Genomic DNA, 24,446 nt, shown 5'->3' with positions numbered 1-24,446 from the left:
AGTGTGAACTGGCATTGTAGATTTTGTTCTAGTTCATTACCTATATGGCATTACCAATCCTTAGAGAGATATATTACAAAAAGACATTACACTTGATTAATGAGATCTGATGGGACATTGATGAATGGGCATCCTTAAAGCTAAAGCTGTGGGGTAGAGTAATATATGGAATATGAATGCAGTACCTCAAATTATTTATGTTTTACATCATGCACTTTTATTTATACTCAGTATTTCCAGAAACTTCCTTTTGGAAAGAGGTAGTGACTCAGATGCTTTGTGAGGGAAAACTCTTTATATTCAGAGATACATATATCCTTTTTAATTCCTACCTCTCTTAGAATTTAACATAAAGTTAATGCAAATGGATTTTACACACCCTTTGACAGCTAGAATACCAATAATATAACACTGAAAGGATAAACAGCCATCTGCAGTAACACAGAGGTTGGAGCACTTCATGAAACTCTTGCTTTTTGGATGAGTGGTCTTTACAGATGGATGGATATATGGATACCTTCCTTCCATATTACCTTCATTGAAGTTTATTTTTTCAATAAAGAAAATACATAGGGAAATGTTAACCATTGTCGTGAGTGGGTTCCTTCTCTCTATTCTTCTTTTTATCAAAGTCAAAACAATACCTGTCAAGTGCAATTCTTTTAATGAAACTTAACTGGTCACAGATCAGTATGAACTCTAAATAGCCTTGTACAAAAGTTGAGCTAGAAGTATCTCCCATGTAAAAAGTTGAATTTAAATGGGGAAAAAACCTTCCTCTGTGTCTTATACTTTCAGTAAAGTTTCTGGTGGCTCTTACTTCTTCAGAGCTAGATGGTGGGAATTCCTGAGACTGTGAAATTGGGCAACGCTTTTCTCCCACTGCTGTCTGACTAGGTCAGGAAGTTATTGTTGTACCTGCTTCCCACCTCGAACAACCTTCCTCCCTTTCCAAGACAGGCAGATTCTCATGCTCTGCCTGAGAAACTTTACTAGTCAGTCCCTGCCACTTGTTCCTCTGCTGCCTCCTCAGAAATGGATGTATCTATCAGTACAGCCTTCACTGAGTGATACCCCACTCCCTATGCATACACCTAGTTATTAAATCCCATGTAAGAACACTGTACAATGTCCTATTTTCTTACTTATTTCCCCTTTTCTACTTACTCTGCTGTTCAGGTTTCTCTTCCTTCTATACATAATAAAAAATCCCCAAACATTTCTAACAATTGTCTATGAGAAGCAGCCCACACATTACTTTAAGGATTCTTGCTGCCTCTCAAATAGATTTCTGTGGTTTCAGGAGACATTTTGAAACTGTGATGACAGTAAGTGATAAAGGTCAGTAGACAAAGGCATAGGGGAAGGCAAGTGAAAAGTTCAGGTTTCTGTGTGTGTTCGCACACACATGTGCATTATATAATACTACATTAATAATGCCAAGGAAAGTTGAAGGAAGAAGAGGAAGATGGATCAATTCCATGAAGGAAGCTACAGCCTTGAGCTTACAAGAACTGAACAGGGTCATCAGTAGTAAGATATTCCAAAGGTCATTCATAGGGTTGCCATAAGTTGTGAGTAACTTGGCAGCACATGACAACATTATGTTAAATATTGTTCTTATGTATTAATTTAAAACAGACAACAATAATTCAGGTTCTGAATATTCGGCTTTGTCCCTTGATCTTTTGAATGGCCAAATCAAGAATGGCAGAGAGTGCTCCCTGATTAGGCTTTGCCATAATGAGGGAATGAACTCCATCACCCTACCTCCACTAAGCTTTGAGCTAAAGAAGGGGGTTTATTTGGATCTGGGCCTCCCTTGTTGGCACTGTCTTCTCCTAATGCTAGGTATCCCTAGATCTGTAGGAAAAGGCATGTTGACCATTATCTGTGGAGGTTATCTGTGATTTCCAGAAGGGTAGCTAGTAGTATGAATTTCCTTACATCTTCTGTAAGAAACTGTAACATTTAACATTTTCTTATCTCATTTTTAACTTTCTTCTCACTGTGCCACTTAGGTTTTATTTTCTAATACACAATAAAAACCATAACCAAATATTTCAAACAAATATCTGTGGAAATCCCCTTACACATTACTCTCAGGGTTGTGGTTACCTTTCAAACAGCATCCTGATCCCTGTGGGCTCAGAGAAATATTCATATCTTTGATGAAGATAAGTGAGAAAGTTTCTGGTCTATGGTCAAGGAAGGGTAAAGACAGGTGAAAAGTTCAAGTGCACATATATTTGTGAGTGTCAGGATCAGAGCCTGATTAATCCTGCATGTACCTGCAGAACTAGGAGCACACCTGTAGGTACTTCCAGGGAACAGGAGCAACTGGAAGCTCTGGAAAGCTTGCAAAAAAGGCTTCCCTGCACTGCTCCTTTTTGCCACAGTGACATGAGCCTTTGAAATAGCTACTCTCCACTTGTCTAGCCTCACCTTGGACTAAATCCTTGCAAGTGCCCACCTTCCCACCAGTCTGCCTTCGTGACTGACCCTGCCTGCCTACTTGACTCTGCCTAGCTCCAGCCTGTTCCTATTCACCCTTGCCAGACTCCATCCTGACCCTGTGCTGCTAGGTACCAGCAGCCTATCCTTCTTGACCTTGCCCTGTTCCTGGCAGTGCTTACATCACCAGCATCTGACCCTTGGACCATTGCATTGTTGTTGGAACATCTTCCAGAGCCTATTGCAGCAAAACCAGCAAAGGATCTCACAACACCTTAAAGCTGACACATTTATTTAGTTGGTGGGCAGCTATACACAAGGTTAGATGACAGGGAGGGAAGGATAAACAGTGAAGTTAAAAGTTAATGAAATGCCAAGGATACAAACTGCTACAATTTAGTTAACTGTGAGCCCTTATGGCTGATTGCAGAATAAAAATAATTGACTGATAAATCAGTAGAGTTCACAGCTGAAGTGATTCTTCTGGGAAGAGAGCCATATGTTAGCTCGCCACACTGAAGCTGGGCTACTCACCCCCTCTAGTGACATTGTCAAAAATTGCACACTGTTGATATCTTACTGTGAGTATGTAAAACAGAGAGGATGCAGCACACATTTGGTTCTACTGCAGTGTTGGTTCATTTACTTCCTGTTTCCGTAGGCCACGTGCTTTTTCTGCCAGCTGTTCAGCCAGCACACTGATACGAGCTGTTTCTTTAATTAAGAAGTTCCTGTCAGAAATAAACTCCTATGTTAGATAGGTGGAGGAAAACATTACATATTTGGCATCGTCAGAAAAGTAACTGTCATATTGTTTGCAAAACTGGCCATTAACAATCCGTTCTGGAACTACCCTGCATCAACCTTATCAACCTGTTGCCTTCTAGATGAGTTTCACTAAACTTCCCATCACGACTAGCCAGCATTCTGGATGTGATGGGATTTGTAGCCCAATACATCTGGGAAAAAGTTCAGTCAGCCACTAAAGGCTAGGTCTTCCCTCAGGTTGAATGGGAAAACTCACTGTAAATCAAAAAAGATATCTAAGCCAATGTCTTGTGTTGAAGGGGTTCCATAACTTGTTACACACGTACACCTTTAGTTTCTCCCCATTACCACTACCAGATGAACTGATATTGCTGAAGGATACTTGTGACCCATTTGTTGTGGTATTCAAGATTCAGTACAGTAATATAGTGGTTATGTTTCCAGAACAACAAGAATAAGATAGTAATTCACCATTGCTAACCAACAAACATAGAGTAGATAGCATTTTCTCAGTGTTTGTGCTAGGAAGATAACTGTCCTGATAGCAGGTAATGATAGCCAGCAGTTTCAAACAATTTATGCCAAAATGCTTCCCATCTGGTATTGTCACTATTCTTGAACCAAGAATGTGTAACACCGAAAGGAAGAAGCTATTACAATAATCAGTCTTGGTTGCTATCAAGTTGGACATTGTTCCAATGCACACATTTTTCTTTGCATTTTTACTTGGAGAATTACATCACAAACTTTGGACAAAGTGCAAAAATAGGACTTCTGCATTTCAGTTTATACAGTTGTCGAAGAAATGTTCATTAGGCTGCTTCATATTAAAATGCAAACCAATCATTTTTCTCTCTCCATCTTTGCCAGCATCTATGCTGCCCACAGGGGAAGCCTAATGGTATGACTGGCCCTGTAGCTAGTTCCTTTCTACCCTCTCATTCCTGCATTTCACACTTCCCTATTCCAGCCAGCTCCAGAAATGACCAAAGAAACATGCACGGCCATCATTATCACCACCCATACCTTATCTCAAGAATGGGCAGAGCCTTGGCAACCTCAACCACAAACTCAGCAGCTTTAGGGCTCACTTTGTTCAATGAATTATATAAATGCAGTGCAATTGTGTCAGGTATGATCAACCAATCACGGCGGACATGCCTCTTTGAGATGGGCTTAGCATCAGCTTCTGGAAAAGAGAAAAGTGGGTGGGGTGGGAAATCAAAATTATGGTGCACACATACATGTTCACACAGTCCTGTCATGATCCATGCACAGTATCAGCTAAGAAAATGATACATCCTTACCTACAGTAATGCGCTGCTACAGCAGGGAAGCATTTAGGGTTTTCCAAGCCCAACTGAAAGGGCTGTTTTTGGCTTTACGTGCTTTGAGGCAAATAATTTGAAGAACAGTCTTCACCCACATGAGCTTATCTGCAGTTTCATATCAACAGCAGAGGCTCTTCACATTTGTAAGGTAGGCAAATACACAAGAGGGGTAGGGCATTTCTACAGTGGTTCCACACTTTTAGCATGGTTTGCTGTCAGGCCCCATCACTGCAGGAATTTAAGGAGACCCTGAATACATATTTTTTTTACCCTGGCCTTTCCCTGAATATGTTTCCAGTGGACTGTTCCAGTTTGTAGTTTCAACTGTGTTGTAAATTCTGAGTATTGTTTAGGCCAGATGTGTTATTGCTGATGTTTCTTGTTTTATGCATCTCTGCTCTTTTATTACTGTATTGGTTTTTAGTATACAGGATTTTATTGCCACAAGCTACCTTGAGAGTACTCCTGCCCTGAAAGGCAGCTTAGAAATATTTAAAAAACACAAATCAACATGCAGAGGTGGGCAACCTATGGCCTTCAGCTTAATTTCAAATGCCCTCTATATGAAATCAGTTCGGACCATTGGCAAGACCAATCTGTCCCAACCCTGGCAGTCTATTAAAAGAAAGGAAGAGGGAGAGAAAGAAAAGAAAGTAGCAGAGAGAGATAAATGAGGAAGAAGGAGAAAAAGGTTCATCCACCCATATAGGAATCCCACTTACAATAGAAAAAAGGTTGCTAAGGTGTATGCTAGGGTATATATCTGGTTTCATAGCCCATCCTGGTTATATGCCTTGAGTTTGCAGTTGGACCAGACAGTTCTTCCTAAAAACCATGTTTGAACATAACAGCAACTTTTACGAGCAGTTTGAGGTTAATTAGGCACACAAGCCATGCATGAGCCAATTCCTGTTTGAGGTAACAACCCTTGAATGCCATGTGACTTGTTAAATTGGGGTTGTTTATTCACAAACAATCCCAAGTTCACAGGTTCCAATACTGCAGAAACCATTCTTAAATGTAGTATTCAGAGATTGTTACTGGACACAAGAAATGATTTCCATGCATTTCTGCAATTGATCCATCAGCTGCTGCCAAAAACCATGTTATATATGAACAGCCCCTATATTTTAGTAATTAGAAAAGACTTACTTCGCAAGGTTCTTGTGTGTGTGAGATGACAACTTTGCATACTTTACAGTTACATTTAAATTATTTAAAAATGAGACAGGGCTGCAAGCTTTAACTGATTGATTTGCAAAATTACCTAAAGCTTTACTTGAAAACTAAAAATTGTGCTCCAACCACTTCCTCATATTAACCCAATCCAGTAAGAAGGAAGTCGCTGTCACCGCCACCACCAGCAGCTCAACCAGAGCAACAAAAACTCTGTGACTGAACACTCATGGCATGCTTGATCCTCTGCAGGTTGCCATGACACACTGGCTTTCTTCTCCATGGACAAAATTTGATGGGAAAAATATAGCTAAAAGGCATGTTAAGTAATTTAATAATGAAAAGATGCCCCGCATTTCAGTGCAAGAAAACCTCCCAAGAAAGCTTAAAACAATTCAAATATAAAAACAGTAGTTTTAAAGTGCAACGTTTTGCTTCCTATGTGTATTTAAAGTATGGTGGGTAGTTAATTCATCTTTCAGGATGATGGCTTTCCTTCTAAAAAGAAACAGAAGATGGTAAAATTCCAATGCAATCCATGCTGGTATTAAATTCATCCCCAGCCAGCCTGGATTTGTAGATCTGGAGGGAGTCAGGTTGGGGAAGGCTACTCTACAGTGTCAGTGGGCCTTGATCATGGTATCTGCACCACAGCTATAGGGATATTACTTATTCTTATTTTTGATGAAAGATATTAAAGACAGTCTAACAATGAATACTAGATAGGGTCTACTGAAATCCTAGGTTACTGCATATAAAGAAATAAACCAATTCTCCAAGCTACTCAATGAATAGCAGGTTGGGGTTTAGAATGTACATTTAATCTGTGGAGGGAACAATCTTATGGCCCCTAGACATTGCTGAGTTAAGGCACAGGATAGCTGGACTCCCAGCTTTGAGGTTGGAGATGCATTCCAATCTTTGAGCTGAGAATTTAAACCCCCATTTACAACTCACACACCCTTGCACTGTTGTAGAAAGAACCATGCCAGCTACTCCCCAAGGAGAGTAGTGAGTAGTGGTGGTGGTGGGGATGAGTGTGGGGAGTCAGGATTTGACATACCCTAAAACTGCTCCAGCCTCTTCTCTTGCTCTCTTATATGCTGCCACTAGATGATTGAAAACACCTGTCCAGTGAAAATGCAGCTTGGCAGGAGCAGAGAGGAGATCTCAGGAGAATATTTGATGTTGCACATTTGCTGTGGAACTACAGAATATGAATGTTGAATCATCCTCATCCTTGCAGATGAGGATGATGAGTGGCCAGAATCCACAGCTCAAATCTCAAGGCCAAGACACCAAAAAAAAAAAAAAAAAAAAGGTAGGCAGTTGCTGAGTATCTGAAGCACACATCTTTGGATGCTTTCCATGTGATTTTCTACCCTGATTTTCTAGGGCTATAAGTACCATGGAGAGCCTCCTATTTAGAGAAGACTCTCCAGTTCAGAAAGTCAACTTCCACATGTGTAGAGTGATGAAAACCCTATACATGAGGGTGGGCCTAGGGTGCCTCCATGTTTACTATGCTCTGATTTTTAGTGCCTGAGTGGGGCTATTATGGCATAAACAAAGGTACTTTAATTTGCTTGTTTTTGTTTCATCTACCCAACTCTTATATGTCATGTCTTTTCAAATGCTAAGACTGAAATTGTACAATTTTTATAGCTCTGTAAGCAGCTTTGAGTGTCTTTTCTACTGAAAAGTGAGGTATGAATCCTTTAAATTACATTATGTTGACTAAATTAAACAAACTTATCTGAAACTAGACTGGAGGCCCTTGGATCTTACCAGTCAGCATACTCCCAAGGAGAAAGATGAAAACAACAGCTGACACTTTGGACTGAAGCATGATTTAGGTCACAGTGTCAGTAGAACCTGATAATTCAAGTTTTAAAAGAGTTCTGTAGAAAAGAAAATGTTTTTTGTAAGCTGAGTATAATGTTGGTCTCATACTTGCATAGATCAGTTAGCAAATACACACACGTCTATTGCTGAACTCAACTTACATTTTGTACTAGTCTTTTCAACTTTCTAAATGCAGTAGTTTATAGAATTTGTTTCCCTACTATATTTCTATATTAGTTGCTGGAATGTACCAAACTGGTACCAAATGCTGCAGAATTTAGGGCTCAGATAATACTAGTTTTGTTTTACCTGCATTTTACATTTAGAAATAAATCTAATTTTGTTCAATGGTGCTTACTGTAGGGGAATACAACTGTATCTTATATCTAACAATGACGTATTTATTATTTTATCTTCTATATCACAATGCTACTAGAGCATACCAAATCTTAACACTATGAAAATCTATTGCATTTAGGAGGCAAAATTCAAAATGGTATATTTTTATGTTATTTCTGAAATCCTGTAGCAGCTTCCCAACTACTACAATAATTTTAAAGGTATATATTCCATCATAATACTTGATCACCACAGTACTGACAAAGGCAAATCTAACATCTTCACCATATAAATGCAAATTTCTCAGATTCTCAGTGATGATGTGCCATGATTTTAAACAGCTACTCTGGTCTTGGGACTGTATTTGTTCTGCAGCCTTCCCCAGTCTAGGGCCCTCCAGGTGTTCTTGACTGCAGTTCCCAGTATTCCTAAACCTTTGGTTATACTGACTGGAGCTAACAGAAGGTGAAATCCAAACACACATGGAGGATTCCAGGTTTGTGGGCATGTGTGGGTGCAAGTGTATGCATGTGTGCACACACACTGTGTTCCGGGGCAAGTGTAAATGGTGAGCTGAAAAGAATGCAAAAACTACATATTGTGACAATTAAGCACACATTTTCTATTCTCCCAAAATAGGCTTTCTTAAAGTATTCACTAGGAAAAACTGTTCAGGCTAGCATTGAAATCCTATTTACATTGTGTTGTCATCTGGGAGTCACTGATTTATTTTACACACCACCTGTTCTCCAAGGAATGAGGATTTGTACAAGAGGCAGTGATAGAAACCAATCTGGATAGCTTTAAAAGGGTACTGAACAAATTCATGGAGAAGGCAGTCAATGGCTACTAGTTCCGATAGCTGTATGCTACCTTCAGTTCGAAGGCATTTGCTAAGTGTGCCATGTTTCGGGGTGGGGGGAGATGTGGCACCCATGTCCTCTTTGTGTGGCTGCTGTGTGAAGAGAATGCTGAACGTATTGGATCTTTGCTTTGTCCAGCATGGCACTCCTTGTGTTATGAACCTGGGTCTTCTCTGTCTTAGTCTAACTACCACACCACACAGACTCTTGGATAGCTTAATAAAGCAGAATGTTTTCAACAGCTTTCATCCTTGCATGTTCACTGTAAAATTCACTTCTGGGACTATACAGTTAAAGGAGTAGCTGGCAGGGCAGAAATCAGTTTAAAAAGTCCCCCAAGCCAACCCTATAAATATGCCTTTTATCATGACATTTTAAAATGACATTTAAATTACATTTTTAAATGAATTTAACAAAATAAATACAGCAAAAGTGGAACATATGTAATAAATCAACATCACTAGAGAAACAAAAGAATTCACTGATCATAATTATTAGTCTGTAACCAACATACCATAAAAATATTTTAAGGTATTTATTATTTAAATACTTATTAATATCATCATCCTGAGATATCAGGACAGTGAACAATATTTTTCCCCACTTACCTCTCTCCGTTAGTCGCTTTAGATTCTGAAAACACCAGCAGTCAATACAACAGAAATATATTCAAAGGGTCATAGGTCTGTTTGTTCCAAGCCAGCTTTTTCACTACAGAGACTGAGATACTTCTAGAAGTTTAAAGTCCCATCGGATATAAAACAACAATCAAATGACACAAATTTGTCTCTTTACTCACTTTTTAAGCACCTTTTTGTCTTGACAGTCAAATATGATTGCAAAATGGATTTCCCATACTGTTTTTCATGCTTGCTTATGGGGATTTTAAACATCATTAGCGGTTGAGTAAATGGACTCTGAAGGCTCACTATTTCAGAGCAGCAAATGTGGATTTGCAAGCCATGCTTTCATTAATACAAAGACTAAGAAACTAGTAGTTTCTGCTGAAAACTGGAGGAAGCAGAATGGTTCTTCTTTGTGTGCAAAAGGGCTTTCCTGAGTATTTCCATTAATATCTCTGTTTTCACTGAAGGGGAAGGTGGCCAAAGAAGAGGAAATGCATTACTAAAAGAGGAGCACAAATTTCCATAAAACTCCCATATGCTAATTTATATGTATAGATGCAAATTCAGAAATTAGTATTATAATTTCAATAGAAATATTCCTCATCTCACTACAGCAGGGAAGGCTGTGACCAGGTGGCCTGTGTCCCTTGCTCAATCTGCTGTCTCCATGCTGTTGATGGGCAACTTCAAGGCCCCATTGATTCCTTCTATTGGTTAAACTAGACTTGCATAGTCTCTCAAATAAAGGATTCCATCAAAACAGAGGCCAGTCTTCTTTTAGCCCTTCAAATAGAGGGCTGTGCTCTGTAAAGAGGACATATGACCACCTGAGATAGGCGAGTTAAAAGTGTACAATGAGAGAGGAAACAAAAATTGATACATTTAGAATTCATCATGGGTTCAAAGAGTAGGCTCCAGAACCAGCATTGTGGAAGAACTGCTTCCCTGAACCAGAGGATCAAAAATATAACATGAGAACTGTAACCATTGGGATTTGCTCCAGTTCTGAGGGCCCTTCAACAAAGTGTCCTGCTATCTAGGTGGGCCCACTTAACTTTGCCTCATGGCAGCTAAACTGCCATTATCATGAGTTACCATCTAAGTCGACTGGTGCTTGATGTTGTATCACTCTAGGAAATTATGGAAAAATTAAATAATGATCCAATTGGTGGACAGAGGGAGCAGGGTAGGGGTCATTGGACCTAGCCAGGCACTGGGACCCAGCAGCTACATAGGGTGTCACATACGGACACTGAGCCTGGAAGCCATCCTTATTCCTTGTCCTTTAGCATCCCAGATGAACTCAGCTTGGTCTCTGTATTCAAAGACTATTTTGCACATACCTGACTTTTATTTGCATAATTTTGAGAATTTCCAGAAACATAGCTCATAGGTGTGCAGAAGATGTACATATACATTGCAAAAGTCAAATCCATAAGCAGAAAATAACATTTCAGATTAAGTTATTTTTTACTCTGCCTGGCACACTAGTTATCTGAGAAGTGCCTTTCTATTGCATGTGACAAAAATATTAAATGATGCAAAAGAACCCATCAGTCTCCATATGACTGCAATATTTATTTAACATATACCTGAAATAAACATATTTCATTCTGGCATATCATCTGTACAGAGACATCTTTTATGTAAGACATGAAACAAGGTCTTTTCCTAGAATTTTTTTAAACCTTCCGTTTTCAAACTTTCTCCTTTTTGTTCATCTTGAGACTAATTCATACAAGAATTACAGAACTGGAAAGAATGCTCATCTTCTGCTGGCTACAACATAAACTGATGACTTCATGTGTGAATAACACCACCTATGTTTTATTATTCCACCATTCCTCAAAGTAGTTTATACATGATAATCTCCATTAGACTGACAGTCTTGGGCTGTGGGTTATGCTTAGACATAGTGGCTAGTCCAAGGTTACACAGTAGGCTTTGTGACTGAGCTGGGGTTTGAACCTGGGTCTCCACAGTCTAAGTTTAACACTACAGTCACTGCAGTTCTTTGAGAACGTCCATCAACATGTGGACAGGGAAACATTGGAAAGGTCTTTCTAAAGTCCATGTAAGCAAAGGCGCTCACTTACAGCAGTCATGCAATAAAAGGCAAGGTCTTCTTCTGGGTCAGTACATAGTTACACTGCAGAATCTACTTCCACAAGATGTAGTGATGGCCTCCAATATGGATGACTTTAAAAGATGGAACAAATTTGTCAAGAACAACACTCTCAATGGCTACTAGTCAAGATGAATGTCTGGTACACCTCCAGTATCAGCAGCAGTGTTGCTTAGGTACACCAGTCCCTGGGGAACAGCTGCTGCACCCATATCCTTCTTATGAACTGTGGTGGGCAATTGGCTGGCCACTGTGGGAACCTCATGTTGAATTAGATGGATCTTGGGCCAAGGCAGCATGGCTATTCTTATGTTTAACATTCTGGTTCTTCAACATAACTTCCCAGCTTCCTCACACCAAATTCAACATGTCTGTTCACATTCTAACTAGGTTATTTTATGCAATCCATTCAAGTAACATCACTTAATCCATGACAACTTTTATCAGATTTTGAGCCATTTGAACCAGCCAAACTCAACCCATATCTCTGTAGCTCAATTATTTGATATAGAGAGAAGTATTTTCTTAAAAATAGAACTAGCAATTCTGTGGCTGCCTTGCAAAAATGGAAAGTGAAAGACTAGTGAAAGACTAGCAAGTGTTTGTTGCAGAAATCATTCCCCAACAGTGGATCTCAGTATTACCCACATTACCTTTATTTAGGGCCCTCTGTTCACCCATGCATGCTGACTCTTAACCACACGTTATAATCTGCATGTGTAGATTTTCCATGGCACCAGTCTGTGCATTAATCTGAGTGTCATTAAAAAGTGAGCAATCTAATAAGGTATCATGATGAACAAGCATGTATGAATGTGCCCAGAACTTCAGACCAGAGATGCTGGACATTGCATAAGAAAGAAACTACTCTATTCAGGACATTATCATCATTCATACTGATAGTGATCTCAATGTTACAAGTTCCAGTCATTATGCAACTAAAATAGAAGCACTCACATGCAAAAGAGGGGTCACCGTAAGTTCAGGGAAACACCAAGTACCAAAAATATTTAGGAAACAAAACTTAGACGTGGATCCCCTTACCAAAACAGCCCAATGACAGATTGGGCTGATTTGACTGTTGGAGAAAAATGGAAAATTGCAGGGCACAGGAGAATACAAAGACGCACACGGGAAGATTGTAAATGTGGCTGACTAGGAGCAGTCCATGCAGTGACCTATTGTAGGTTCCGCTTACTCTTCTGTGTTCATGGAAAACGTTGAAATGAACAAATTGAACATAAGCATACAAGCACATCTTGTCCTGCACATCGGGCACTTCTACCAGCATTCTCAAACCACATGGCTGATGCAGCCCTATGTAGCAAGGCCTACACAGTTTATGGAAACATAGAAATGGAGAGAGTCAGAACGGACTCCTGGACCATCTAGTCTGACCTCCGGCTCTAGCCGGCTCCACTCACGACATGCCTATCATGTGCATGTCTAGCCCACATGACTAGCAGCCTCCTGGTAAAAATTAAGGAAGTCATTGTCATAAAAAACCACTGACTATCTTTCTTTCAAGGTTTTTTTTCCTCCTTTGTAATTAGTGCTAGTATTCTGAATGGGAAGCATGGGCAAAGGTGTTGAACCACCAAACCATGACCCAAATGTAGCCCATCAGGATTCCTCAAATGGTCATACCTCCTGCCCCAACCTACTCTTTTCCCAAGCTGCCAATAGGTTGCAGTCTTCCCAGTTCTTGCACATGAAAAGGTGCAAATGCTTCTCCTAATACCTACATGGTAGCAGTAAGAATTTTAAGCTAAAATATGTTGGTATTTGGGTATTTTGGCCCCATCCTTAAGAATGTGGCCCTTAAAAAAGCCCCATTTGCCCCATAGGATGAATGAGGTACAGTACTCCCAACTTTAAAGCAAATTGAGGTAAGACCGCATTGCAAGTGCCAGGATCTGGGCAGCTTCAGGGCTCCTCCTGCTGGCCAAATGCCAGAACAGTTCTGGTAGTTGCAGGATTACTCCCAGACTCTGCTGCAGCTCCAGGGCCCCCATGAACACCATCTGGGAGCCCTGGGGAAAAAACTATTGACGAAATGGCTCTTCCCTCCAGAAACCGCCTCAGCAACTGCTTGCACTGTGCTGAAGCTCTGTGGTGGCTGAATCCTGTCTGCTGTTGCTCCTGTTCCAAAGATATCCCTGCCCTCAGATGTCTTCGAGAAAAAAGGGGCCGGAACTTTGTCATCACACTGCCCTTATGATTGCCCCATGGACTGGATCCCAGGAGCTGAAATTCCTTCTGAGAGAATCTACACCCTCTTTGCACCAGAATTAGAGGCCCTTCATGAATACCTGGATGACAATTTGGCCTGGGATTTCATCTACATCTCCAGCTGGTGCTCCCATCGTTTTGCCCCCCCCGCTCAAAAAAAGGGGGGGGGATTGAGGGCTTTGCCCCTGTATTGATTACAGAAAGCAGAATCAGATGACAGTGAAAAACCAGATACCCCCTGCTGCTCATTCCTGAGCTATTCAAGTGGATACCGGGTGCTTGAGTGTTCACCAAATTGGGAGGTGGGGGTATAGCCTAATTTGAATTACAAAGGAAGATGAGTGAAAGACAGTGCTTCACACCCATTACGAGCAATTTGAATATCTAGTTATGCCTTTTGGCCTCTGGAATGCTGAGTACCTTTCAACATTTCATAAATGATGTACTCCAGGACATGCTGGATTGCTTTGTAGTGGCATATCTCAAAAATATTTTGTTTTTTTCAGAGTCCAAAGCACCATCTGGGAGACCAATTTTAGAAGTGGCTCTTCCCTCCAGAAGCTGCCTCAGCAACACCTGCCTGCAGGGCGCTGAAGCTCTCTGTGGACGCTGGATCCTGTCTGATGTACGTAGCTCCTGGAACCTGATCTTGTGCCAAAGATATTCCTGCCCTCATGCTATCTTCTTGCATCCTGACCTCTGACTAGTTTTGCCTATGCTTTGTTTGCTTGCCTGTTTGCTCCTGGTTTGACCTTGCCTTGTTCTGGGTAACAACTTGGATTTGGCTGGTGACTGGATTTTGGTCATATAATTTACTGACTGTATTATCAGTGTCCTGGTGCCTCTGTTCCACTTTCTGCTGCCCATGCCCCAGACCTTACAGCAACTTAGTTCCTCTGCTGTTGATCAAATACAAGCTTCCTTTCCTGGAGTTTATGCAAAGGTTAGTTCCAACATTTCCTCAGGATTTTGTTAAAAATTAATTTATGATGCATTCATTCCTTTACTTAACCCTTCTACTCACAGTATGAAATGCCTTGTTCTCTCCACAACCAACAATGACCGTTTTCTCTTTCTGGTAAGAGAAGATAACTAACTTATCTACTGTGCACTTTTTGAAATAAGCTTGATCCCACTTTATCTGATGGAATGAACCTGTTTCCCTGGTTATAAGTAACCAGTAGAGGCGCTCTCTGCCTTTAGATACTGACAAACAAGCTTCTAAATCCAACGGCAACAATTCTGCAGACTAGCTGAGCAACTACAATGCAATGTTCAGAGAAAAGGTCAAGCCTCTAACAGTAGGTATAAAAATGGCAAATTACAGGCATTAGAATGCTTGGAATTGGTGTGGAACGGAAGGAATTGCTCCTTAAGGGCTTGTTTGCTGGTGGAGGATCTAGGTATGATAGAACAAGAACCACCAATTCAGGATTAGCATTGTCATTCTCAGGGGTAGTTATTCAAGTCTCCCCAGTTCTTGCTGTCTTCAATGTGTGAGGCTAGCCCTGTTGAGCTGTTTGGTGTCCATGGGGACTGAAGACTTGAAAGGAACAGCACCAAGTCATGGACAAGCCCCATCGCCTGGATGCTGATGTACTGCTTGTGTCCTCCAGCTAATATGTGTTTGGCATCCTTATGAAATGGGCCTGTGTAACTACAATCACAGCCCTCCTTCAGACTGAAGATGAACTCATGGCAGGCAGAGTGTGCATGGTTAGTGCACGCACCAACATCTGGGTGATGAAGCCAATTGATGTGGTCTCACTAGCAACTTCATGCATTGGTATCCATGTTTACCAAATGCCCAAATAAAGTTTTGGTCTGCCTGCTTATTTGTAAATAATGGCAGACTCAACCAGCATCACTGAAAATTACTTCAGCTTAAGCAGAGCCACCTCTGTGGAAAGACTGGACTCAGTGGAAATGATTTACTACCCAAAAGTAAAAGCAATATCCTAGGTCAGTGATGGTAACTAGCACCATAAAAGAATGAAATGTTACAGATTCATATTCTTCTGTTAATAATATATCTGTAGCTAGTTCAGGAATCCATGGCAACATCTAAAGATTTGGGTAGGTCGCACAGCAAGTATATAACCTCTCTGTTTAGTGCAAAAGCGATTTAAAACCTCTTGTACAATGCCTAATATTTGTGTACTTCTAGGGAATGATTGATATTTTAGATAACCTGGGCAAAAAGAGGTACAAAGCCCATTAAAAATAATTAGCAACATTGCACATTTTTTTTCTTCTGATGAAAATGGATGTAAACTAGTCTCAGTCGATCAATAGCGCAATTATAATCATATTTACCAAGCAGAAGCCTTCCTCCCGCACATCCCATATGAACACTTGGGCTTGAATGTTCAGAAGTACTTAATAGCAGAGATGATCCAGTCAGTTATATCAGCTCCATAACACATGGGGTCTTGTGAGCATGCATCACTTCTGTACCAAAGATGCTGTCCTTTTGACATTATGGCCTCCATGACAAAACTTCCTCAAACAGTGCAACCTTATGTGTATTTACTCAGAAAACTCCCAGAAAAATATGCACAGGCTTGCAGCTATGCAACCAAGTTTTTTAGAAGGCTAGCGCCTATGATTTTAAAAAGGAGCTCCATTTCATTCTTAGGTCATTAGCAAAGTGATGCCTTTTCATATACTATTACATTAAAAATAAAGTTCCCAAGATGAGGAAGCACAGGCTGAAGGTAGTGAAGAGAAATAGATTCCTTGAAGTCCTGCATGCTTGACAGGTTGCCTTTATAGCCAAAAGATTACCATTTCCAGTTCAGGCCAACGAAGCTATCTCATTCTGCACTGTAGCAAAACAGAACAGCTAAATGACAATGCTTCTTCCACTGCGAGAACTGCCTTTCTCCTAGGAGAGGAAAAAAATGCTGTAAGAGACCAGAAATGGCTGACACAACACCACATAAGTCATAGTTCATTTCTGCTCTTTGAGCTGTTAAGTTACAATGCACATGATGAATGCAATTAATCAGCTTCTAAACTCTGACTTTTTTGTACAGGCTATTTCAGACTGAAAGCACTCATGACCCTTTCTCTGGCTGAAGTGGGATACAATACAGACTGGAGACTCACTATGCTCCAAATGCATTATCTGCTCCCTTCAGATAGTAATGATAATCATATATCAGTAAATAAAGTACTGATACACCGTTTGTTTCCTCTGACCTCTGCAGCTGGATGCCTTGGCAACGGGGCAAGAAGCAAGAATAGTCATAGCAACATTTAATCAATGGAATGATAGATGCAAACTTTGATCCCAAAAAGATAACTGCTAGCACATTTAGAACTGTGCACTTCCTTTCTAAGGATGGAAAGTCTCACGGGAAGCTGTCTTTATAAAATGAGTCAGACTTTGGTGCCTCCAGTCCAGTATTGCTGACACTGGCCAGCAATTTAATATTTTAGTATCTTCTGCCCACCACTCTTCCTTTTGCTTTTGGCCCTGGCCCACCACTGGAATGAGCCCCCCTAAAGCTGCCCAGAAACAGATATTGGCCTTTGAATGGAAAAAAATATATTTTGGCTTTATCGTGAATATAAAAGCTAATATGTATCACAAGAAAGGGCTTACTTACTGACTGTTGCTCTGGAGGGTTTCTGGACTTGCTGCCTTTGGCCGGGCCGATATCAACTGAGCGATAACTAGGGGGTTTATCCTCCAGCCAATCTGAAGAGCGATGCTGGTGAGGCTTCCGAATGTTTCTTTGGGCATGCTCATACTCATCAGAGGAAGTCCACGACTCCCGACGGGAGGGTGGAGAATAGCTGCGATGGCGCCGGCGGCCTCGGCGATCATAGCCATTGCTTTGTTGATGACTCTGCTGCCCTGAACGCTGATATCTTCTGTCAGAATGCCGCTGCCCGGAATACCCCCTTCTGGCTTCCTCAGGAGAGGAATTGAGAGTGCCCCTCCCATGCAAGATGGGCGTTCCAGTGGCCCTGGAAGTCCAGGACCTGTTGTAACGGTTGCTGTCCCTCTGCCTCTCAGCTCTGCAGTCTCTGGGCCTGTCCCACGACTCCTGATCACAGCCGGAGTGCGAATCCTCATCCAAAGATAAACGGCGCCGCTGCAGCCGCCGCCTCCTCTCTCTCTCCTCTTCACTTGTGGCACTCCGAGACCTTGGAGGATGCAAGGACTGCTGCAGTCGTGATGAGCTGGTAGTTCTCTGAGAGGAGACACGTTCGATGATGGGAGGCAGCTGGATTACTCTGCGTTCCACTATCTCTGACCCCAGAGAAGAGAGAACACTGGGATGCTGACTGCCCCTGAGCTGGTGCAAAGGCAGCATGGGCTGGGAAAGATTGAGGTTCCTGATCTCAGATTCAAGGTGGTCCAAGAATTTGTTGCTGGAGGCTGCCTGGGCAACTGGCGGCATCAGTGGCTGACTGCTCTGCAGAGACATATCTAAGCAAAATGGGAAAGAGGCACCCGTCATTGGTAGTGCCGTGCTGGCACATTTTGAAGTGAAGGCGCTCATCATGACAGTACCCATAGCCACCAATCTGAACTGAGTCCAGTCGTGCTGATTTTTATTTCTTTTGCTGTATGCATGCATGTGCACACACCCATGCAGACACACCCAGTACTCAAGGAAAGCCGTACTTAGCATTATGCCCAGCTGAATATCATAGCATAGTTTAAAGATCACTTCAATCACTCATCTTCAGTTGGTTTTCAAAGCAGTTTCATTACATGGCTTTACAAGCAAGGACTAACAAGACTTCACCACCAGCCTGATACACGCCCCAAGCCCATTCCCAAGCGGTTGGCCCTACCGTCCCCACTGCCGATCGCCACTGCTGCTGGTGGAACCAGGTCCCACTGCCACTCTCTCTGCACTGGTAAGGCCTCCATGGGAACCGCCCTTGTCGCCCTCCCTCCCCTCTGCACAGCTGGCAGCTCTGTTGGCTGGGGTGGGCCGCACTTGAGCCCTCTTCTTCCCAGCCGCAGCAACGGGCATCACCATTTGGGGCCAAGATGGGCTGGACTGAGCCAGGGGTTCTGGTCAATTTTTATTATTTTTGTGCAACGGTGTTTTATTATCTGGTTTTAACTCGGGATGGATTTACCTGGGGAGTATGGGGGCGCCACCATTGGGGTGATGATGGGCAGGGGAAGGTATGGCATTGGGGGTCTAACAAGGCCAGCATAGGAGGAGGAGGAACCGATGTTTGATACCAGTCCCCTCTTCTGGTTATTCCTCCAATCAGAAGATTCCTGGCAGCAATATCAGCCGGCCCTCAGGCCTGATGGTGTTCTTTTAAACGCCAGGTTGGTCCATTGCAAAACATCCCTTATACATGATTTGATCATAGATGAGGGGGCCAATCGGGCATGTATTACCAAGAGAAGGGGGAGATGTCTCCCTCTCACAATTATGCCCACCCCAGTACTTGGTGCAACACCCGCCATGCCCAGAAGGGAGGAAAGCAGGGGCCGCCTTAGTTTGCCGAGCCTCTTTTTCCCTCACAGGGCTTCCTGTTCCTTTGAGACCAGGCCTAGAGTGTTTGTACCTGCTGTTGGGTGATCGAGACAGATTAGGGACTCTGCTGATGTACCGTGCACCCTCCTGCTCAGCAGATTCCCTGCCTGACCTGACGGAAATCATCTTGGACCTGGTGTTGAGGACCCCAGGATGTTAGTCCTGGGGGACTTCAACTTCCATGCCAAGGTGATTTTGCCCAGGGCGACTCAGGACTTCATGGCTTCCATGGCAGCCATGGGGCTGTCTCAACATGTCACTGTCCCAACCCATGAAAGAGGTCACACGCTAGACTTGGTTTTCTCGATGGTACTGGAAGTGGGTGGTCTGAAAGTGAGACATTGGACCTTAACTCCTTTGTCATGATCAGATCACTTCCTTGTGAGGTTTGAGCTCAGGGCTGATCTCTCCCTCCGGAAGGGTGCAGGGCCTATTAAGATGGTCTGCCCCCAGAGCCAGATGGATTCCTGAGGGCTCTGGGGGATTTTCCGGTAGATAAAGCTGATTCTCCTGTTGATGTCCTGGTCGATTCATGGAATTGTGAGATGACCAGGGCAAGCAACATGATCGCTCCTAAGCATCCTCTCCCACCTAGCAGAGCCCGCTTGGCACCATGTCATATGCCTGAGTTGCGGGCGATGAAGCACGTTGGGAGACTATTAAAGAGCAAGTGGATGAAATCTCGGGACAAATCTGAGCGAACACATGTGCTCATTATTGAGCCTATGCTGTGGTGGTGAGGGCAGCAAAGTGGCAATTCTTCTCCACTTTCATTGCTTCCTCCTAGTGCTGTCCAGCGGAGCTTTTCCAAGTGGTACAGGGCCTGATACACTCTGGCCAGGAAAAAGATGAAGTCACACCATTGGCAGCCCGCTGTGACAACTTTGCCCAGCACTTTAAGGAGAAAATTGCTCAGATTCACCATGAACTGGACTCCACAGTTGATATGACTCCAGTATGGGAGGTGTCCGGAATGCCATCTGGTCCATCATTATTGGATGAGTTTCAGTTATTGTGGTCTGAGGATCTGGACAAGATGCTTGGGATGGTACGCCCTACCACCTGTTTACTCGACCCTTGCCCTTCTTGGCTACTTAAGCCAGTTATGAGATTGCGTCCAGGTGGTTATTAATACCTCAGCGAGGAAGGCCCAGGATCCTGCACGCTTGAAGGGGGCAGTGATCCAGTCTGTCCTGAAAAAGGTGTCTCTGGATCCAGAGGTGGCCACTAATTATAGACCAGTGGTCAACATCCCATTCTTGGGCAAGGTGTTAGAGTGGGTGGTGGTGGGACAACTCTAGGCACTCTTGGATGAAGCAGATTATCTGGACCCATTTGAGTCCAGCTTCCGACCCAGTTATGCTACTGAATCTGTCTTGGTTGCCCTGTATAATGAGCTGTACAGGGAGAGTGTGTCCCTGTTGGCTCTCCTGGACATCTCAGCGGCTTTCAATACCATCAACCATGGTATCCTTCTGGATAGGCTGGCCAAGTGGGGAGTAGGAGGCTCTGCATGGCGGTGGTTCCGCTCCTACCTGGCCAGCCAACTCCAGAAGGTGGTACTGGAGGACTATAGCTCTGTGCTATGGCAGCTTTGCCATGGGGCTCCGCAGGGCTCTATTTTGTCCCCCATGCTCTTTAACATCTACATGAAACTGCTGGGTCATCAGGAGGTTTGGGCTGCGTAATCATCAGTATGCTGATGATACTCAGCTCCACCTCTAATTTACATCTACTCCAAATGAGGCGGTGGGCTGTACTGAACCGGTGCCTGGCTGAAGTAATGGGCTGGATGAGGGCCAATAAACTGAGCCTCAATCCAGATAAGATGGAAATCCTGTTGGTGGGCAGTTTGGGTTTTCAGGTAAGTGATTTTGACCTTGTCCTGGACGGGGTAGCACTCCCTCTAAAGGACAGGGTCCACAGCTTGAGAGTACTCCTTGATCCGGAGCTGTCACTCGAGACCCAGGTGGTGGCGGTGGCAAGGAGTGCTTTCCTAGAGCTTCAGCTGGTCCATCAGCTGCATCCTTACCTGGACGAGCACTGCGTAGCAACAGTGATACATGCACTGGTAACTTCCCAGTTAAATTATTGTAATGCACTCTACATGGGGCTGCCCTTGAAAATGGTCTGGATACTTCATCTGGTACAAAATATTGCTGCCAGGCTGCTGATAGGGACCAGTCGTTTTCATATAATGCCGGTCCTCTACTAGCTCCACTGGCTTCTAGTTGAAGTCTGGGCCCAATTCAAGGTGCTGGTTTTGAACGATAAAGCCCTAAACAGCTTGGGACCAGGATACCTGAAGGAACATCTCCTTCCTTATACAGCCTCACACCCCTTATGATGTGTGGGAGAGGCCCTGCTCCAGGAACCCTCCCTGAAGGAGGTAAAAAGGACATCTACTTGGAGTAGGCCCTTCTCTGCGGTGGTGCCCAGATTGTGGAATGCACTCCCCAGAGAGGTTCGCCTGGCGCCAAGCCTATATTCTTTTCAGTGCCAGGTCAAAACCTTTTTATCTAAGCGTTATTTTAAAAATTAGCATGTTAATGGTTTACATTCACTTTTGGTTTGATTTATTTTTATTGGTTATATATTATGTCATTGTAGTGTTGTATTGTTTTTATTGGATTTTGATTTTAATGCTGTAAACCATCCTGAGATGTTGTCATGAAGGATAGCATATAAATGTTTTAAATAAAATAGATAAAATAGTGAGCTGGCAAAAACAGTAGTCACCACACTGGACTTTGTGACTGGTAAAGGACAGAGTATCCCCATATCCCTTGGCCCTCTCAGATTTCACTAGGTATTGCCCACTCTTTTCTAAGCTTATACCACTGGAGAAAAGGACTAAAATCTTTGTAAAACAGTAATATTCCAATATAAATTCTGTCAAGATATCCCCATTACCTGTTTTTACTGGCCAGTTGGGTCAATGCATGGAATGGATTTAAACCTTAAAATCTTCTAAGCAGTCAGACTGAAGTCCTTCAATCTTCTCTCACTTCTGGGAGAAGTGGCATTATGGAGTCAAACCATAAGCACCCTAGTCCAAGGGTAGACAGAAAGTAGATCTCCCAGCATTCCTGACCATTGGCAGGAGCTTCTGGGAGTTGGAAGTTCAAAACACTGAGAGAACTACCTTCTGCCCACCCATGCCAGCATACAACCAAAAGATTTCATTAAAGAGGCAACATTTTTTTGGACCTGTAACCACAGCCCTACCTCTCTGTAAGAGTGGATTTAGTTGGTATGAAGATGACTGGGAGGGATGTGTCATCCATGGCAAAAGTTGTTTAGCTTGCTTCATGAAGTGATGCCGTTCCAGGACTAAGGAGCAGAAAAAGCAATCAATTTTATACCTGAGATGTACTCAAATCATATCCAAGTTTTTTCTGGTTTGCAAAATTAGTCACAAGACAGTGCAAGTCAAATATACGGTGGTGGGCGGGTCCTTGGGTTCAAGGAAAATGATTTGTTCATGCTGCCAATTACAGCAATGCAAGTGTGGCCAGGCCTTCAAGCCTTGCCACCAATCATAGCCCCATTGTTTCCTTTACCCCAAATGTATCTGACAGCAGGAAGGAAGCTTCAATAGGGCAGACCAATCTGTCAATCTGTCCCATCCTGGAACCTTCTAAATCTGCTGTACTACAAGTCTCATTCTCCCCAGCCAGCATGTATAATGGCAACAACTATGTGAGATGAGTCACCAGCTTGGGAAAGGCTGTTGCAGATGCTGCTCTGCCATCAATCACAGCAGGGAGCATAGCGACTTCTGTCTGGGGTGCCATCTCCAGGATGTAATTCTCCATACTAGGAGAATAAGGGCAGGGCAGCCAGTAAGAAAAGGGAGGGGTAGTCAGGAGAATTCTCCTCTATTTGTTAAATGTATTAATGTTCTTGGTGGTTCCTTCAAGAGCTTTATCAGGCTGCTTATGGTTTTTAGATTTTTTTTTAGGGGATTTGTAAATTCTGAGGCTGAACCTCTTTATTTTTATTATCACTGTTATTAATCATTTGAACCACATTACTATTTGAATGTTTATCCTGGAAACCTCCTTGATAGGCTTTTTCACCCTTCATGACAGGGTAAAAATAGGTTACATAAAATATATAAAATAATGAGGCACCTAAGATTTGTGTACATTTGGGATATAGTACCAAGTTAGGGTATTCCTCGCTACAGTCCACCCAACATCCTCATCCTATAGAAGAATAATCAAAATAGCTTGCTGGTCACATGAAGTGCATATAGAACAACCTAAAGGCATTACCACTGTGTAGTGGTTGTTCTGGGAATAAATGAGCGGAGTAGAAACTTGGTTTCCTAATTTACCTTTTTCATTGCAGCAACACCGTGTTGGGCAGCAGGGGCAGCGCACATGGCAGCAGCAATACTGAGGGCAGCACTGGCACCAGCACACCCCAATCAGCATGAGGAGGAGGAGGCCACCAAGGATAATCAAGAGCACAGTCAGCCAATCTAAGCAGAAGACAGCAGAAGCTATACTAGTGGAACAACAGTTGGCTTTTCTTCTGGGGAGGTGACTGCAGATCAGCTGCCTGCATCAGAAAGGCAGCTTCGCCTAATCTTCCCTTAACAAGGTAACTCCTCTTTTCTGAATCATCTTTCACACTGAGTGGCTACATGCAGGCATGGCAAGTAACTATTCTTTTCATTATGTGTATCCAACTTTGACTCTTGTGCTCTCTGCTCCTTTCTCTTCCAGTGTGATGCCAAGGGCACACTTGGAAGCAGTTACTTCTATTTGTAATTATTTTTTACATTAACCACAGCATTACTACCTCCAAACCATAAAAATTTATTTATTTATTTGTTTGTTAAAACATTTCTATGCTGCCCCATTCGCCGAAGCCTTGGGGCGGCTCACAACATCAAGTTAAAATACAAACATTAAGTTAAAACATTAACTTAACATAATATTAAGTTAAAATGTTTGTAAAATACAAACATTAAGTTAAAATACAAAAAATAACAATATAAAATAAGTCGCCCTGGCCAGATAAAATCAAATAATATTAACAATTAAAATGACGCTTAAATAAAAAGGTCTTTGCCTGGCGCCGAAAAACAAATAACGACGGCGCCAGGCGGACCTCTCTGGGGAGCGCATTCCATAGATTGGGCGCCACCGCAG

At 42.6% G+C, this 24,446-nt stretch overlaps 2 protein-coding genes across 2 annotated transcripts in view; both read right to left on the bottom strand.

Moving 5' to 3' along the window:
* Positions 1–2,735: 2,735 nt before the first annotated feature.
* On the bottom strand, positions 2,736–9,450 carry LOC123029459 (apovitellenin-1-like). Its single transcript, XM_044442491.1, has 4 exons — positions 9,385–9,450; positions 7,518–7,630; positions 4,249–4,411; positions 2,736–3,185 (listed from the first exon to the last, which is right to left on the bottom strand). Exons 2-4 carry the CDS (start codon positions 7,576–7,578, stop codon positions 3,077–3,079), a joined length of 333 nt encoding a protein of 110 aa, XP_044298426.1. The 5' UTR covers positions 7,579–7,630; positions 9,385–9,450; the 3' UTR covers positions 2,736–3,076.
* Positions 9,451–16,120: 6,670 nt separating this feature from the next.
* ILDR1 (immunoglobulin like domain containing receptor 1) overlaps positions 16,121–24,446 on the bottom strand; it is a 14,923-nt gene continuing 6,597 nt past the window's right edge. The window contains exons 5-8 of the mRNA XM_044441784.1: positions 23,624–23,770; positions 22,510–22,614; positions 17,374–18,203; positions 16,121–16,646 (exon numbers count right to left, since the gene is read on the bottom strand). Of these exons, the coding sequence (XP_044297719.1) occupies positions 16,605–16,646; positions 17,374–18,203; positions 22,510–22,614; positions 23,624–23,770 (1,124 nt within the window). The 3' untranslated portion in view covers positions 16,121–16,604. The remainder of the gene's footprint in view (positions 16,647–17,373; positions 18,204–22,509; positions 22,615–23,623; positions 23,771–24,446) is intronic.

The sequence above is a fragment of the Varanus komodoensis genome, unplaced genomic scaffold, assembly GCF_004798865.1.
Source record: "Varanus komodoensis strain SLA01 unplaced genomic scaffold, ASM479886v1 scaffold4, whole genome shotgun sequence".
NCBI lineage: Eukaryota > Metazoa > Chordata > Lepidosauria > Squamata > Varanidae > Varanus > Varanus komodoensis.
Note: the sequence above shows the minus strand (reverse complement) of the source record. Positions and strands in the feature narration are given on the sequence as shown.

Excerpts from the sequence above, each read along its gene's own strand:
- LOC123029459 (XM_044442491.1), bottom strand. The coding sequence starts at position 7,578 with ATGCTTCAGTCCAAAGTGTCAGCTGTTGTTTTCATCTTTCTCCTTGGG. Across the intron at positions 4,412-7,517 it reads CCTTGGGAGTATGCTGACTG|AAGCTGATGCTAAGCCCATC; the intron begins GTAAGATCCAAG and ends TCTCTTTTCCAG. Across the intron at positions 3,186-4,248 it reads CTGCCCATTCTTGAGATAAG|GAACTTCTTAATTAAAGAAA; the intron begins GTATGGGTGGTG and ends TATTTCTGACAG.